General features: G+C 35.1%; 1 protein-coding gene across 1 annotated transcript in view; it reads right to left on the bottom strand.

Moving 5' to 3' along the window:
• DACH1 (dachshund family transcription factor 1) overlaps positions 1-18,366 on the bottom strand; it is a 356,660-nt gene that overhangs the window by 20,077 nt on the left and 318,217 nt on the right. Inside the window, exons 10-12 of the mRNA XM_053971477.1 lie at positions 16,467-16,610; positions 15,930-15,998; positions 11,942-12,008 (exon numbers count right to left, since the gene is read on the bottom strand). Coding sequence (XP_053827452.1) covers positions 11,986-12,008; positions 15,930-15,998; positions 16,467-16,610 — 236 coding nt within the window. The 3' untranslated portion in view covers positions 11,942-11,985. The remainder of the gene's footprint in view (positions 1-11,941; positions 12,009-15,929; positions 15,999-16,466; positions 16,611-18,366) is intronic.

Raw genomic sequence — 18,366 nt, 5'->3', positions numbered from 1 at the left:
TAGCTGGCACTCTTTACAAAAACAGGCTGCTAGAAGGCTGTTAAGAACATCTGCTCACTTACACTCTATATTTCTTAGCTTGCTGCAGGATTAAAGGTAATGGAAGACTATGTGGCCCCTTAAAAATATTAACTTCTCCCTCCCCTGCAGGTTTGCCAAGTTGCAACTGAAGGCACCTCCCTTTGAAAGTTTTCCTGTCTACACACCTTTTATCTAGAATCAGATATTAAAGTGCAATGACTTGATATAATTTATTTCTTCTTTCAGTTAGGTGGAAAATCTATAGCATCTGACAGAAATAGAGATTTTTCTCTTTAAATACAAGGAGAGAAAATGTGGCCATGTGTTAACATTTTTTGAAAGCTGATTACCACAATTAACAAAATCCTTAAGTGCAACTACCACAGGGGTTTAGCAAAATTACCCAATACAATTTCTAGAACTCACACTGTAATAATTCATTACAAAAATCCTAATGTCTTTAGGGACTTTACTGATAAAGAGTTAAAATCCATGAAACCTTCCTATAGCTACCTATTGCTTAACAACATGGATATAGTATGTCCATGTTCCTAATTTGCTAAGAATTTGTCAAATACATGGATGAATGAACATGATTCTTGTAAAATGCTGGGAAGTGCCTTCTTCCTTGACCATCAATTCTGTTGCTAGTCAGCTGATTTTCTGAAACTTTTGTTAAATGTGTCTATTAATGACTTCTATACAAACAACTATTAGAACTAGCAACTCATACCATATATGGTAGATTCTAGACTAGCATTTCCTAAAAAGCTTTTGGCATTCAAATACTGTTCACCCTTTGTTGGGATCTTATTCTCCCTCCACATTGCTAACTTCTTTCTCAGTTTGACATTTTTTGCTTCTTTCTCAACTTTCTGTTTTAATTTCTGAGGGCTACGATCTTCCTCACATTGTCACTCTCTCCATACTTTGTATCTGAGTAGTCAAATCCATAAACTGAAATTCAGTCACCATACCCATGCTGACAATTGACACGGCCCTTTGTACTCCAGGTCTGTTCCCTTCTGTCTGACATAAAACCTCAGTCTGCTTTTCTGATCCTCTGTGTGCATGTGTCGCTGCTCTGACAATCTTAGTTTGAGAAAACAGAGCTGTTAATCATTCACCCCTTCAGATTCCTCCTCATCTTCCCCACTACTCCTACTCTTAGTCAGTATGAACTACTCTTTTAATCTTGCCTGTCAGTAAAGTTCAAAATCAAGGTATCCTGTTTGTTTGTAACTTCTCACTCTTCATTACAATACACTGTCTAAATTTATTCTTATAAAAAGTCTCTGCCCCTCATTCTCCTATCCCACTTTCTAGCTATAAATTCATATGATGTTTCTCCTCATATCTCACCTACTAAAATTTCTGTCTCAGTTGTATAAACAAATTTGTATGGCAAAAATATTTTCCTACTCTGCTTCTTTGAATTGTCACTCTCTTCTAATTCCTTCACTGGCTCTTCTCTTTTAACAAGTAGAAACACAGTACTTGAAAGGTTTTACCTTACCCTTCACCTTGTGCATTACTCCTTATCAAAATGCTTCAAATTGGAGTGATACTTCCAAATAAGCATCCTCATAGTGCTGTCCACAGTTAAGAAAACCCTCATGCAATACTTACAAAATGAACTCACTACAACCCTTTAGGTCTGAATCCTGGACTTGCAGATGAGTTTGACAGAAAGACTGAGATCAGGAATGCTGCCTGAATCCATAATGTAATGAGAATACAAGTTCATGGACATATATAACTTCCAATATAAATCAAAAGCACTTGTCAGCACAGTCACTAACATCTCACAGATATCATGTCCTTCAATACTTGTGTAAAGTTTTAAGAAAAGTGACATCATTTGGTTACATTCCTTCAATAACTTTAGTTTACCTGGTCATGAATGGGACAGTAATTTCAATACTATTGTAGGGGACATAGGTAGGGATGATCACAACAAAAGATTTAATAAATACTCTTACCCCACTGCTGGCAAGATATCAGTTTACCTCTTAGAAGAAATGCGTTAAAATATTTTTTCACATAAAACATTGCTGCTGCCATAACATACTTGTGGACAGATTTGCATTTGATGTCTAAGATTTAATTAAATGTTACATTTTCTTTGTGTTTTTGACTGAAATGTTAAAAGGACATTGTAGTAATGCACTAGGCTTTCAGCTCCTGAAGTACAAAAAACTCATACTGGTTTATTTTTATTTCTGTGAGTAAAAGTATAGCAGGTACTGAGCTGGTATGTACACAAGAAAGCTGAAGAAGAAAAGTTCAGTGTAACTTTGGGTTTGGAAGCTGGTAGATCCTACACTAATTAAATAAACCATTCTTCACTACTGTAGCTTCAAACCTTTGAAATGTCTTTATGCAAGGTGTTTTAACCAAACTGGTTATATTTATGTAGAAGTACCAGAATCTAGAATTTATTTCAGCTCTTTTTTACAAAAAATGAATACACAAGGTTAACTTGGTATGTGAGTAGCACTCATATGAAATCAAGTAATAATCAAATAATGCTAGGCAGCATGTGTTGTTGCATTTTCAAAGCTTTGTCTAACAAAGAAAAGACTTGAAAACACTTAGACCAGGCACACTTTGTCATTACCCTGATATTCACAGAGGTTAGCCATCAGTCTGAGCAAATGCAGAGCAGCCACAGATGATGTGCTTCATGTATTCTGCTAGCATGGAGTTTTGGGACATAAATCCTATCACTGATATGCAAGTTGGTAAATTCCATCTAGTTTTCCATATGTCTGTACAATGAGAAAGCATGACAGAATATATAAAAGGGAGGGCAAAACATGAAGGGCAGAATAAAATCTTTAGCTCTTGCAAGATTTAGGCTCAGTCTCTGTTATACCACAGATTTCTGATATATCCATGATCAAGCTCCTTAGCCCCTCTATATATAAAGATAATTGCTTTGTTCTGCATCACAGGAGTATTTCCTGAAGTGAAGACTAAATCCATTAAAGACTGCAAAGTTGTTCAGATATTACAATGAAAAAATTTCTAGTAGATTTCCAGTTACTCCTGGCATAGCTCAAAACTATTTATCGGAGACAGCCACAAGGCTGCAAATTGGAATCAGTAGCACAAATTAAAAAGTATCTATTTACTAAAATTTATATTCATGCAAAAACATTATAATAGTTTAAGTTTCCTCTGGAAATAAATAACCAAAATTTAACAAACTATTTTTGGGTTAGCTGATTTTTGTAGATTTAAAAAATCAGTGTTTTCTCATTAATAATCTGTCCTTCTTAGTTTCTCAGAACTATTATGCACAAACACGCTTTCCTTCAGCTTGATGACTAATTTTGTTTTGTTTCAACATACTTATTTACACTAGCAGTTGAAAAGAATTATGCACTCTTAATAAATACATTCTGTTGAATGTCAGTTAAAGTCCAACTTTGCTTCTTTAGCTATTTTTTAAATATGATTACTCTTGCAAGCTTCATGGCCAAAATGAATTGCTTGTTTCAAAACAGAAAGAAAAAGGAGGCAGCTATGAAAAGATTTTAATATTAAATGTACAGACAGAAGTCAAAGATTTTACAAAGAACAGAGAAAGTAGGAGAATATGCTAATACACATTAGCAAAGGTCAGGGTTGCCATATCGAGAACCATTTATCGATTTAGCCAAAGAGCTGATTTTGAGTCACACATGGTAAATGTTATCAGATCCTTTTGAAAGTCAGTCAGTTTGGGATTCTTTAAAAATAATTTAAAAACACCCACAACTTTTTGTCCCTATTTGACTTTTTCCTATCTCAGTCAAATGCTATGTTAAATACAAGCTAGTCCACAAACAACAGGGGAGCACGATCTAGAGAAATTATCTCATGAATGTTTGTGTGTAAAAATTATAGGAGTGGCATAGGCCTTCCCTTTAGAATTAAAACAGTGATAAATATATTTTTAGTCAATATATACAATAAACTATGAATTTCCATTTAATATAACCCATATAGAATGTCATATGTTCAAAGGCATTTTAAAAGAGCAAAAGGGGTTTGGTTCAACATCTGCTATGATTTCCACATCCTTTAAGGCTGCTTCCAGCTGCTGCTCCAGAAAGGCCTGGATCTTCTGGAGGCATGATGCAAATGTCTCAGATGCACTGCAGCATCTCCAATAGCACAAGTCACCTACTTGTGGACCACCAAATAACTTTTTTAATAGTGTGAGAATCTATGTTAAGATAAGAATATCTTAACTTCTCTCTGAAAACCTCATTTCAGAGTTTCAGACATTCAGGGGTAAGATAGAAAATTGATTAAGACTTGCCTTGGTAGATAGTTCATATGGCTTGCTTAGAAATTTTTTCTTCTTTGATGCAGGTGATGGCTGATAGCCAAAAAAGGCCACTGAATAGGATGGTGACCATTCATATTTAATGGTTTAAGTATCATTGAATTTGAAATTCAAGATTTGAAATCTAATCTGGATTGGATGCTTCTTTTTACCTACTCAAGCTGTAGCACCTTTCAGGAAGGATATATGGATCTCCCTATCTAATAGATTTCCTTCTGTGTTTGCTAAATGGATAAAGTAACTTGCTGGCTACTAGTCTATGTTACTAGTTCTCCAAAGCACCATACTTTTAGAAGAACTGAAAAGTATTACTCTTATTTCTGGTAAGACTTGTCTCCCTCATTCTTCACACGTCACAGGGGAAGTGCATCTATTAGAAAAATCTCAAATCATTAAATATTTGACATCCATTGATGGTGAGGTCTTAAGGATTTAACAGAAGAATGCAAAACTAACACTGAAAGATGAAATTCCTTTATATGGGTATAATACACAAACATCAGGAAATTTTAAAACTTTATAGAGCTTAAAAAACTAATGCAAAGAAACAATCCTCTTTATGACATATCTTAACATGATGTGATGTTACTTTCCAGCAGTTATCTAAGATGTAGTAAAAGTGGCAGAGGGAAAAAAAAATATAAGAAAGCGAAAAAGAGACAACTGTCTACACACTTTATGGGCAAATACTGATAAACAGCTTACAGCCAGGAGATCTAGCTTCTCAGCCAGCCTCAGAACATTCAGAATTCTAGTTCAGCTGTGAATGAACTAGAAATCCACTTTATTTATACTTGTTTCATGGTAGGCTATAGAAATATCAATTCACTGAAACAATGTTGTTTTAATCATTTTTTCATCCTGATTTATAAAAAAAAATCAAGCCTTTTAGTTCTTTCTATAAAAGGAAAAATGTTATATATTTTTTAGCTGATGACACTATGCTAGAAATATATGTTCTACCTGCCTGATCAGGTTTCAGTCACTTTCTGAGGGAGAAGATGAAGGGAAGACAGTACTTCTGGGAAACAAAAATACCTAATATGGTGCCTTGCAGGGCCCATCCTTTCCAGGTAGCAAGACAACTGGGATGACCCCAGAAGTCTATTAGGTAAGAATTCATCCATCCTATCCTTCCCTCTTTGAATAAGATGAACATGTAGGATGAATGAAAATGAAAGCCAAAACAATTCTATATAAAGCCTCTGGAACACAGTGTGGGATTTTTTTAATATTCGTATTGTCCTGAATTTTCCCACTTGACTCTGTTCATGCTTAGTCATTAATTTTACATACAGTTTTTTTAAAAGTGAACTAAAGCAGCATGTTGGAAGAAAATCTGATTGATTAACCATTCATCTGAGTAGAAAAGTCAGGAATATATTTGATTTCCATCAGGTCCATATATATACAGCTATAAAATGAGGCATAAATTGCAATAGATAGCAGTTTCAAATAAAATGTGAAAAATTTTATGTAAGAGTATGTGTTGAATGAGAGAGTTGACTAAGAGTACTTTGCAACATATATATAACTGTATATTCACTCTGTGCCTTTCCTTTGCTTTTTGGGTAATAGATAACAGGATTATGTACCTTGAAGTTTAAAGGTATACCTAACAATGACCTATGAACACTATGAAACAATTGTCTATTTATAGGTTACTGCCTGCAATCAATATCACCTTCTGTTTAAGTTAATCAGTGTTGTCTTTAATTGATTAGCTTAGGTTGAAAACCTGCCAAAGTGCTGACTCCTGGGCAGGGGGATAGGGAACATACTTATTGCTGTTTGGTTTCCATACATTGTAAGATAATTTCAGTATTTATCCATGGTTAATGAAATATGAAACAAAATAAATCTTTAACGTCTGTTTCCTCATCAAGTATTCCAGTATCAACAGTAAAAGACAGATGAACTAGAAAGAGATGTTTTAAATATCTACTATAGAATCTAGGCTTAAAAGCTAAAGTATATTGGATAGTCTGTCAATCAGTAAAACAAGTGTGTTTAAAACTTGTGAGCTGATAAAGCTAGTAAGGCTTAGGGGAAATAAAATTAAATGTTTAAATCAGTGTGCATAGAGAGAGCCAAGCTCTTTCTAAAATGTATAAAAATTAAGAGAACCTATTTTCAGAGATGTATCTTCTGTAACAGTAATGAAATTCAAGGTGGTGCACACAGATTAATGTTTTTATTTATTATTATGTATATAATTTCATTGAAGTGAATAGGACTGTTCACATGAATAATAAGTGCATGACCCTGACATTAATACAAGGTGTTACACAGTGAAGTCAAAAAGCAGATGAAGTTTAAGGCACTAATCAGAAGAAAAATTAAGCATTATGGGTTACTGCAAATAAGAACAGTGTTGAACCAGCAAATATTTTATGAAGACTGAACAAAAATAAAATAGAATCAGGTGCACTATCCAAAGGGAGTTAGAAAGGCAGCTCCAATAAATGTCACTGAGGGTTAGAAACTAATATTCTAACAGTGTCTCACCCTTAAGACCATCACTTGGTCTGAAAATAAATTTTCTTTTGAGCATAAGAAAGGCAAAAGAGAAGAGCAATGCAGAAAACACACTACCCTTTAGCTTCTATAATTGAACAGTGTGTGTGCATACGTTTTCACCAATGCACCAATTTGTTTGACAAACTCTGGCATGCAGAGAAAAATCAGTAATAAAACAGCAGATATCACTCCCCCGTGGGTCACTACAATGGCTTTGCTCCATTCCGTTATCTTTCCCACATGTTTCTGTTACCTCAAATCACTACTCTTACCTAGAGAGGTGCTAGAATAACCCAAAGGAGAACAGTCACATTACAGAGACAGTCTTATGCCTACAGTTAACCAAAACTTTAGAGATTGAAATCAGTTGTCTTACTGATCTTTAGAAATCTAAAAAATGGAAAATTCAATGAAGAAATCTGAAAATCAGACAGGTAAAAAGAAAAATGCAAAATCTATCTGTCAGATTGCTGAAAATCACATTTTCACAAGACATGTTAATTCACATCGACAGACCTTCAAAGTGCTTCTTGACTCCTAAGCTGAATAAAATAATTTCTATTGGCAAATTAAATGGAAATTATTAGTTTTTTTGGATATGTTTTGTTTTGGGTTTGGTTTGGTTTGGTTTTTGGTTTTGTGAGGTTTTTTTTGGTTTTGTTTTGGGTTTTTTTTTTTTTTTTGGCCTAAAAAATCACAGAAATGTTCATCTCCAAACAAGTCAGTCCACTGTTTTGTCTTTGCTGCTTCACAGAACCTTTTTATATTTCTATGGGTCTAGAATAGTCAGCTGTTTGTTTCCATAAACAGCATAGCTAAGTAGCAGATGTTTCCTTGGGCAGTTATTCAAAATATCTAGAAAAAAAAAATCCCTTTGCCTTCCAGGCTTCTGACAGCTTTGTTTCCAGCTCCTGACTTCTTTTCCCTGCTGAAATGTTCAACCTTTATAGCAGGCCTGCACAACAGGTGGGCTGTGGGTCTCTTGCAGTTTGAAAAACCATTTGTTTGGCCCTTCAGCTGCTGAGAAGCATCATGTACTGTTTGATTTGCCCAGCTGACAAGAGGCAGCAACAAGATGTCCAGCAGAAAATGCATATCTCCTGGCTTGTCACTGATCCCTCAGAATGCGTGCACCTCCTAGTCAGCCACCTGGTCAACCAGCAGCCACATGGCTCCAGATCGTAGACACACATTGCCTTGCAGGTCAAGGAAGTGACATATTAAGAAATATTTGGGATATTCAGTAGCAGGGGAGGAGGTGAAACAGAGGTGGAAGGAAAATGAGAAAGCAACAATAGAGGGAAAGCTGAAACACTGTTGAAATGGGTTGACAGAGAAGAAGAAATGTCACACAGGAAAATGAAAATGTATTTTCATTCTGCAAATGACCTGATACATTCATTTGAGAATTCTGGCTCTATACTAAACCCAAGCACCTTTCTGCTAAAAGTCCCATGCAATAATAAATGAGTAATAACAAATCCATAGTACTTACTAAATGGTGATAAAACCAGAATAACTGATGAGCAAGTGTCAATTGAATAAAAATGCAGAATTTACAAGTTGATACACATAGAGAGTCATTTAGCAGTTCCAAGAGTTTTAATTAGGAAAAAAGGCACGAAAAATCTTGGTAAAATGTATAAAAAGTCAGGTGCTCTCCTTAGGTTTAATCAATTAATACTTTAGAGAACATATGGCCATTGTTTTACATGGCATTATACAGATGGATGACCTTGTCTTTAGGCAGCTATGGAGGCAAATGGAATTGCTTTTGATAAAAGGGGACGTGGAAAGGAACAGACAGAAATGCAGAGATAGGAGAAGAAATGCAGAGATAGGAGATAGAAGCTCTAAGAGAAAGATGCAATTCTTGAAAGGACTCTAAAGATAAAAGAAATTTACTTAGCATTGGTCATCACAGTCAATACCATACAGAAAATAAGTCAAAAGACTAAAGAGAAGACATCTTAGTTAAATGTGCTGCAAAGAATAGTGATGTCCCTGGAAAAGAAATACATGTTCTGCCATTTGAGAATATTGAAAACTATTTTAAAAAAATCATTAGCTAGTTTGAGAGTAGCCGTGCACTGGAAAATGTACTCTATGATCAGCAGCCAACAGTGATCTTCTCTAAGTCTACAAACATGAACTCATAAAAACACTCAAGATTTACAGAAATTAGGACAAGTCTGATGTGATCAGAATTGGAAATAAAGACAGAAAATGTGACTGGGGGATTGACTGAGACTGGCTAAATACATAGATAGAAACACAGAAATCAGGGAACTGGAAAACTCTATGAAATAAAGTACTAAAAATGATTGGCTGACAATAACTGAGACTGAAGTTGGGGGACTGAATTATTTACATTAATAGACAAGAACACAACCCAGTGGTTGAGAAGACAAGGAAAGAGGAGAGACAGAATTCAGATAGGGCAAGAAAGTCAAGCAAAGTCACAGAATGTTATGAGTCAGTGTCGAGACACCTGGATCTTGATTAACAAGGATATTAGGCAAAAGAAGTCTAAACTTTTGGTGCTGGAATTATGACTGGATATAAAAAGAAACTTGCCTTGAAAGGTGTGAGGAAAAGTGAATCAAGAAGGACATTCAAAAATTTGGAAGTTGTTATTAACATTGATAGAAAACCCAGAAATGAGGGAGAGCCAAGAAAAAGAAAGCTTGATGGAGACACTGTTAGAGGTGATACAGGTTGCAAGAAAAATGAAAGGAAGATTCTGTGCCCAAGAGCACAAAATATTTCCCAAGATTGTCTTTCTCTCAGGAAGTAAAACTGTAAAACTGCCATAGCAAAATGGTCATTTCTTCGGCCACACTGCTCATATTATGGTATTACAGTTTATCAGTTGCTTGGTTAGCTTTATCACTGTGAATCTTAAAATTCAGTTCTCTATGGTTTTCAGATGTTGTGTCACAGTGAAACTTCTAACTTTGTAGTTTACTTGTTAAGAAGAAAACTCTAGGAGATGGTTACCTAGTACCTTAGTGAAGCAAAGCCCTCAGCTGTCAGGAAATGCCAAAATTAAGATTTAATATATGAAAGAAATGTAGATGATAATTTACAACTATTCTGTAAAGCATGATGTCTAATTATGGAAATATTATACATAAATGAAGTATTATATAAAACATTACAAGACACACTGACCACTGAAGATGAAGAAAATATTGGATAGATATCCCTTTATTCATCTATATTTTTGTCCCCTGCACTGAATGAGACAAGGTACTGTGAAAAATACAGTATCTAATCACATAATTAAAGATTGTATCATGACACATACACAAAGACACTTGAACAAAGGTGCGGAAGACAACCTTAATTCTACCATTTCCGAATTTTGGAATGTTTGACTTCACAGCCTTGATAATGGCCTTTTCCAATAAAACTTTTGATCTCATAAAAAATATCATCACATATTTCCACACACTTTTTGTCCAAGATTTATATATCAGAAATAGAACTATGTGCAGTAGCTTTACAAAACCGCCAGAAGATCCTTTTCACTGTGGAAGTCCTTCAGATACCTATCTTTCAAACACAAATATAACAAGCAAGAATCAAGGACTATCAGTTGCTGAGATTATTACATGGATTTTGCTTGTTGAAAAATAGATTAAACAAATTTCAAACCAATGCAGAAACAATTTAGGTTAGGTTTCAGGGCAAAAGACTAAAGCTGTATATAAGCAATTTTTATTAATGTGGAGGGCAACTGCATGGCAGCTTTCCCCTAATGTTTGGGCAGCAAAATGCGCACTTGCAATGGGCGAATTTAAATCATAATTTCCTTCTTGTTCTTGTTCAGTAGCCTGCAGAGGAACTTCATACAGGACCATTGTACCAAGTTATTTTTATTTTCTTTCACTGTTCCTGGATCTGTTCAACATCCCTATTTCCTGCCTTGTCCTTTCTAGGAGGGCAAAAAGACATACAGCCTCACAGAAGGTTTTGTGAGAGCATGGTAGCTGAGTGGGTCTTTTTCTTACACCAGGAAGGTATAAACTGAAACCACTTAGCATTATACTTAACTGAATTGTTAATGTGAGCCTAGAGAAGAGGTGGAGAACCAAAGAAAGGGAAGATGTCAGTGGGAAAGGGCTTAGAAAGGGTAAGTTCATTTTGCTAAGGGACAGAGCGAGTACACAACAAACACGTCTGGAGAAAGGCTGATAATGTGCTAGAAGAAAAAAATAATACTTGCAGCAGAGTAAGGAACTGAGGTGTGAAAATGTCCAATGGACAAGGAGAATAAATTTTCTGCTAGAAGAAAATGCATAGCTGAGGAAAAAGCTGATTGAGAGTGAGCAGGATGAAAGAACTTTGAGAACACAGAAAATGCAAAGGACTTCTTGCAACAAAAACAAACATTTGGGGTAAAAAAACAGATAGACCTGAGAAGTCAGGGAACTGGACAGGGTAAGAAGACTTAGAGCTGATTTCAGGAGCAGCTGGAATGACAGCATACAGAAGTTGAAAATTATTTGGAAGAAAGCAGAAAAGGTACAAGCTGAGGCAATTGCTAGTAAATTTGGAATAAATGGAAAAGACAAAAAAATAGCAACATGAAAGAGAGAAAATTTGATTAATCTTCCTCTTCTTAACAGGATAGCTTTTGGACCATAGCACAAAACCATTTGGCAAAAGGAACACATGACAGGAACATGACAAGGAAAGAATGGCCAATGGTGAAGATGGTGCAGAACTAGAACACTTTTAGAGGATTTTAGATAAAACACTTCTAGAGGATTTTAGATAAAGTGTGTGATTGGTATTTAAATAGAATGAAAATGAATGCACAGGACTTGGGAGGGAAACTACTGGGAGATAGAAAATTGAGAATGTGGGATATGTAGAGGAAAAGAAAACATAATAATGTAGGCAGGCAAATACATGGTAAGTAACTAGATGGAGAAGAAAATTCAATGGAAATAAGAAAGTAAAAGCGGCAGTAAATGTCATTGTTCTAGTGCTTAGTAAGAGGTCTGTTAACAAAACAGTATATAAAAGTCAAACATTATCTTTGTATGGTACCTTTTTGTGTGGGATGAGGGGGTCTTGGGAAACCGGATTGGGAGCTAGGCATAGGCATCTAGTGAACCTACAATATGTATGGAGAAGAGGATAATCTGCTTTATTATTATTTAAAACAGAAGCAAAGAAAACATTTAAAACCAGTGTCTTCACCAGTTCCTAAGAGCTTAGTATATCTTTCTATCACTCAAAAAATACGTAAGTACATGTGAGACCCAAATTTGAATTATTTATTATGATTATTTGTTAACATTTTATGGAAATTGCAGCAAACTGTTATCTACTCAGTATTTAAAAAATCCAAACACAACCCTAAAATACCCTGCATTGCTTCTTTTTATGGTCTTGTATTCAAATTCCTTTTCATTATTGATCCCATTTTACAAAAGACTTTACATGCACTAAAAGTGAATCTAAATGAGTGCTACATGACGAAAAAATAGAACAGAACATACCCCCTTATTGACAAATGCAATTATCTTCTGTGCTTAAATTAGTTCTATTCCTTACTCTTCAAAGTGATACTTAAAAATAGCAACATTAGGTATAACTTCAAGTTGACAAGTATTCAATTATTTATAATAAATAGTAAACAAAATCTTTAGTTTTAATTATGATTTTCTTGCAAAATTTTTTCTTAAATGCTGAAATTACACTTTGTATTTCAATTATATCACTTCCCTACAGAACACTGAAGCTTTCCTACCTTTGTTTGCTTAGTTATGGAACTACATAGCACGCTCAACACAGTAAATTGAAAAATGATTGTGGATAAAAAGACTATTACCCCAGGCATGCTTAGATACTGAGACACAGATATATTTTTGAGAGGAATAAGAAAGTATTTCCCTAGTAAATATTTTTTCCGCAGAACCTGAAAGATGCCAGAGGTGGTATTATATTTTTAATTATGGAACATACTGTATATAGAATATAATAAATATTTGTATATGATATTTTTCTATAGTGCATACCAAAGTATACAAAATATCATTTACAAATAAAATATAAGGACACAATTGAAATTTTGTATAATTGTGACAATATAGTCTTTGTTGCCCAAACAAAATCCAAGAAAGTACTGGAAAATATTTCAGCCACTGGAAAGCTTTTGTAGAGTTTTGCAGATAAAGGGCCCCATCTGTACTGAGCATGCTTTATTCCAGTGCTTCAGGAATTAAGTGGTTCTTTCCCTGCAATTCTTTCTCCCCACTCCTGCTTACAATTGTCATGCTAAATACTGAAATTGGAACATAATGCTCTCAGTGCTTCCCTCCCTGATATCCAGGCAGGTACATGAAAAGAAACAGAAATGTACTGAAACCAGTAGGGAATATGAGCCTGACCAGAGAAACCAGGGAAGCAGACACCACAGATGGAGATGTGGTTTGCAACACAGAAGGCTGGTAACAGGGAATGTCAATGCAGCTCTTGAAACGACTGGGTAAGGGGAGGAGGCAACAGGAAGGGTCAGATAGAGCCAGGGGGTCACGGAGAGAGAAAGAGCTTGTAATAAAGGAAATAATTAGGGTGGCATGAAACTAAGTTCAGAAGAGAATGATGGGAGAATGTGAAGTTGGGGGAAAAAGAAGAGCAATGTAATGTAGAGCAAGGAAACGTGTTAGGTTAGCAATTGACAAAAGGTGGGATTGGAGGAAGAAGGACCTGGGACAGATACACAAGGATACATAGCAAGAGGGACACAGAGAAAAGGGAGTTTATGGTGAAAGGAAGTCCTCCTTCCAATACTGGAAATGAACACAAAAGTCCTGATATTTGGCATGACTTGCCTGCTACTAACTGTTTCTTAAACTATTTCTGAAGCCTGTCACCCTATAATGACTGATTAACATTGACAATATGTTCCTACACTTACATTTGTGTTGTAGGGCTGCATATTGGAATAGATCTGAAAGTTCTGAACTGCTGTATGATGATTGAGCTGAATACATTAAACTGAAAGACATGAAAACTGTTATTTCTTGCTTCTTCTTTCCTTAGTCTTAAAACCTCTCTGCTTTAGTTATATATTGAGAGTGCAAAGTATATACTGGAAATGTCAGAATTAAGGTTGCCTTTGCAATATGATTCAATATCACAGTCAGAAAATATCATGGTCCAGTCTTGAACTAAACAATAATCTGTGGATTTTAATTTTGTTTTTAATGTGTATCACCTGGGACAGATGAATCAAGGAAAAGTCATTACTGAGAATGTCTCCCGTAAATCCTTTATTTCACTTATTGCAAAAATGGAAATATATGAAATGAGCAGAGGATAGCTGAGAAAGAATGCACAATCATTGTTCAAAAGCTGAAGTGTTATTCCTGCAAAGTTTGGGATAAATCCTTTAGAATACATGCTTTCAAATTTGTGTTGCTCATATTATAAATATCTAACTTTACATTTCAGCCTATGAGCAAGACTCAGTTCAACAGGAACAGTGATTTGATTACACCTGCATGCTTCTGCCAAAAATGCAAATTATCCTGAAAAATTAGGTCCTTGATACTTGACAGTTAAGCAATATGTCATCTTAATCTGTATTTGACTCTTCTTCCCAGCTATGAAATTGGAATACTCCAAATTTCACTTCCTTGTAAGAATGCTCTGAAGATGGAGCAATTAATGTTTGCAATGAGTACAAGTACTGCAGCGACCGGTGCTGCAGTATGGCCTCCCAAGAAATTAGAAGTCTGTTTTAGCATCAAGAGAAGTAGCAAAATGTCTGGATTATAACAAAATGAAACAGTGGCTGAGTTCTTACCAAATTAATTATATCAAATGGTGCTTTGAATAATGTGCATGTTATATGGGAAGGAAGGCAGGATTCTGGCATAACAGACCCCATAACATGTATTCACTTCCCAGGCAACATTTAATCTGGCATATTCCAACTTCTGTGTTATTGACTTTGCAGACATAATTTGCTTTAAATGTCTTAGTTTATATATGCGTCTTTGCTTTTCATAAGAACTTATTGCATCTTTGATATTTGTTTATATGTTCAATCTGTTAAAAGCTTCTTGACTTTTTTATTTTGTTGTTACAGCCTCCTTGTGGCACACCAGTAACAACTCCTTGGAAGTTAGGAAATGCGATTAAATAACACACAGAAGATGTCAAATGATATTGTTAGGATGATTGACTTCAAAATGCAAAATAAAGGCAATTGAGTGTGATTACTGGAGATAATCCTTTTAGGCTTGCCTCTGAAAAATGCACCTTCATTTACCATTGAAAACAATCGCTATTTTTATTGCTTAATATTCATGTAGGTAGATTTAGCTTGTTGATAAGAAAGGAAATTATAATATAAATACTATCTTCAAAATTTGCTCTTTACTAATATCTTGATGTTTGCAATGTATATACACATTTAGATTCACAGGGGAAGTAATATGGTTCTCTTTAGTATTTAATGTATAAATTTATTCAGCAGATTTGTTTTATTAAAATGTAAATAATGGGATGTGGTAAATGAAAAATCCAAGATGGGAATAAACAGCTTATTTATTGTTAATGCTCAGAGTTGCTTATTGAAACAACATCTTTCAGTAACTGCCACTGACTATTAGCTATGAAATTCTCATCATGCCTTGAATGTTATCCATTAGGTTTAGCCATTTGTACAGTTAAAAGGCTCAAGATGTTTCAAATACACCTTTAAAAACATTATTAACTCAAATCAAGCTACACATATTAAAAAAAACCTGCATTCAGTATGTCTGAGATTCAAACCAATACTGCTTCAAATTAATTATTCTTCTTTAATTGCTCTGTATAAACAGAAATGACCTATTAATTTAAAGAAAATCTATCAGCACAGAATGTATTCTCTCTTACAAACAACCAAGATGAACTTGACCTTGTTTGAACTTGTTTTGATGTGGCCCAGATGGTAGGCTACATGCTTGAATAGCAGTCTAAAGCTGAGGAAAAACTCATACAGCAAGATCTAGATTTATAGCCTTTTGCAAATTCCTACCTTGTATTGTCCTTTCAGCATCTGTTCTGCCCCCACTGCGGTCAGCTTCTATCTCTGGGGTCAGAGAGTCTAGAAAGATAGAAAGGTAAGACTGACACATATTTCATTTGATTCTTATAGCCGTTTTTACAACCTGTTACTCCAATGCTGAATTACAATACAATCAACCTTTGTCAGTTTTTTTAATGTTGAACAATGACTGGAGGCCAGGACAATTTTTCGTTAGACTGGGAAGATTAATGAGCAATAGATTTTTCAAGCATAAAGGGGAGGAGAAAAAAAGGAAGAAAAAAAAATTGACTTCTCAAACTAATAATATAAAATTGTCCTAGTTTGAACATTGTCTCCAGTGAGTTTATTTGCACATACTATATAAAGTAACAAAGCAATAAAGATAGAGGTATCATTTGAATGAAGGAAAAAAAAGAGATTTTCCTTTTTTCCCTTTCCATCATGCTATAAATTTTCAATATAACAAAATTCTTTTGGCACTTAAATTGAAAGTTAATGGCATAGAGGCAAAAATTGGTTTCTTACCATTTAGGACCCTGAGACTATCTGTTGAAGCTGCCTGTTTCAGTGTTTGCTCTGCTTGCTCTCGTCGTTTAGTCTCAAATTCAAGTGCTTCCTGCAATTTCCTCTTTGCCTTCTTTTCCTTCTTTAGCCTTTTCTGAATTATTGCTGTGAAAGGAAAATAACATCAGTGCACTCCACTTTGGATCTGAAACTTGGCTGCATGATGACCTAAGTGCTTCCTGAGAAACACTATAACTGAGATTTTCATATAAATCAATGAATTACACAATAACCAGTTACATTACTTGAAATTTGTTGGAATCACCCTGGAATATTCTAAATGCTACTGTTCTAAATGACAGTATTGAAAACTATATGTGGTATCAAGCAATGACTGTGAATTTTCAAATCAGAAAACCTTGAAAATCAGCAATGGAATGTACTTTTTGAACCATCTGACATAGGTAAATCCCTGTCTCTGGAGGTGAGGGGGTTTTTAGAATTAATTTCACCATTTTTATTTCTCATAGCCCAGTTAATAGACACATGGTGATGGAGTTCTTGCCTCCCTGCAGCTTCTCTTGCATAAGAGGGGAATCCATCTGCCTGTGTCCTGGGCACTCCCACCCTGCTGTGGTCCTCATTTCTTGGGGAAAGGCCCTGAGACTTCTAACTCGCCTCCAAGCTCTGCTCCCTGCAAGCCATCTGACCTCTTGGTTCCTGGTCTCTTCTCCATATTTATTTCTTTTCCACATTTCCATTGTGTCTTTTCCTTTTCTCTTTCTTGCTTTCTGTTGGTGCCTGTGCCATCAGCCATCTAACCTTGAAGAACTCACAGCAAATCCTTTATGGTGCTGGATCCTCCAGTCAAGTAAATATTAATATACGTTGTCAAATGTGAGGGAAAATGTTAGTAAAGAAATGAGTATTTTGAAATTAAATATAGAAAGTCCTTATGTAGGAAAAATGTTTTCCTTTAATTTCTTCAGCTTAAATTCTTTAGGAAAAGGGTGGCAAGTCGAGTATGGGACTTCATCACAATTTTCTTTTCTATGTTACCAGTGATTTACAACCACAAAGGTAAGACTTGCAGGATCCCTAACTAAAGGAACATATTACAAATTATGCTCCTGATGGAAAAGGGTAAAGTCAATCAATTTTTCTTCTCCATTAAAACCAAAGTGGACCTCTGAAGCAATCATGTAAAGTTGTAAAGTACAGCATTATCTCCCACACTATGCCCCAACCATTCTTATATAGCACATTTAGGGTTTTCATGGATGCGCATGTAAAAAGCTTTTTGTCCTAAGATCTTTCTACATAATCTTTTCCTGAAGATTCTGTTATTTTGACACTAACTAAAAAACTATCACTAAAGAATTCACACCAAAAGAACTATCCTTACCAAACCCAGATACTAGGAACTGTTAGGTTTGCATGTCAAGATCTATCTAGCCTGTATCTTACTGCAAAATAACCTCTGGTATATGCCTAGGAATGAATGGTGGAAAGTACAAAAAATACTTTCACCAGTTCATGCTCCCCAGGGACAGTAGACTGTGATGGTGGTATGATTCACAAAATGCAAATAATGAAACTTTTAAAGGGAACTGTCATTGTTATTACTCTTTAATTCATATGCTAAGAAGAACCACCTTTTAGATGATCTTGTATATTTTGTGCTGCTATACAGAACTGTTCAGGCACAAAATTAACATAGGCACATATCCTGTAGTCAGAATAACTGCATAATTTACATCCGAGACTTTGGAATTTTGGTTCTTTCTCATTTTGTGCAATGCCAACTACTTTACAGGCTAATTAGCTCATACTATCAAAGAACATCTACCATCTATACAAAGGCTAAACTAAATACATTTTGAATCATTGCAAGGTTTTAATGTTTTCATTATAAGTACTT

Source organism: Vidua macroura, chromosome 2 (genome assembly GCF_024509145.1).
Source record: "Vidua macroura isolate BioBank_ID:100142 chromosome 2, ASM2450914v1, whole genome shotgun sequence".
In the NCBI taxonomy this organism is placed as follows: Eukaryota; Metazoa; Chordata; class Aves; order Passeriformes; family Viduidae; genus Vidua; species Vidua macroura.
The sequence above is the reverse complement of the archived record's forward strand: the minus strand, read 5'-3'. Positions and strand labels throughout refer to the sequence as shown.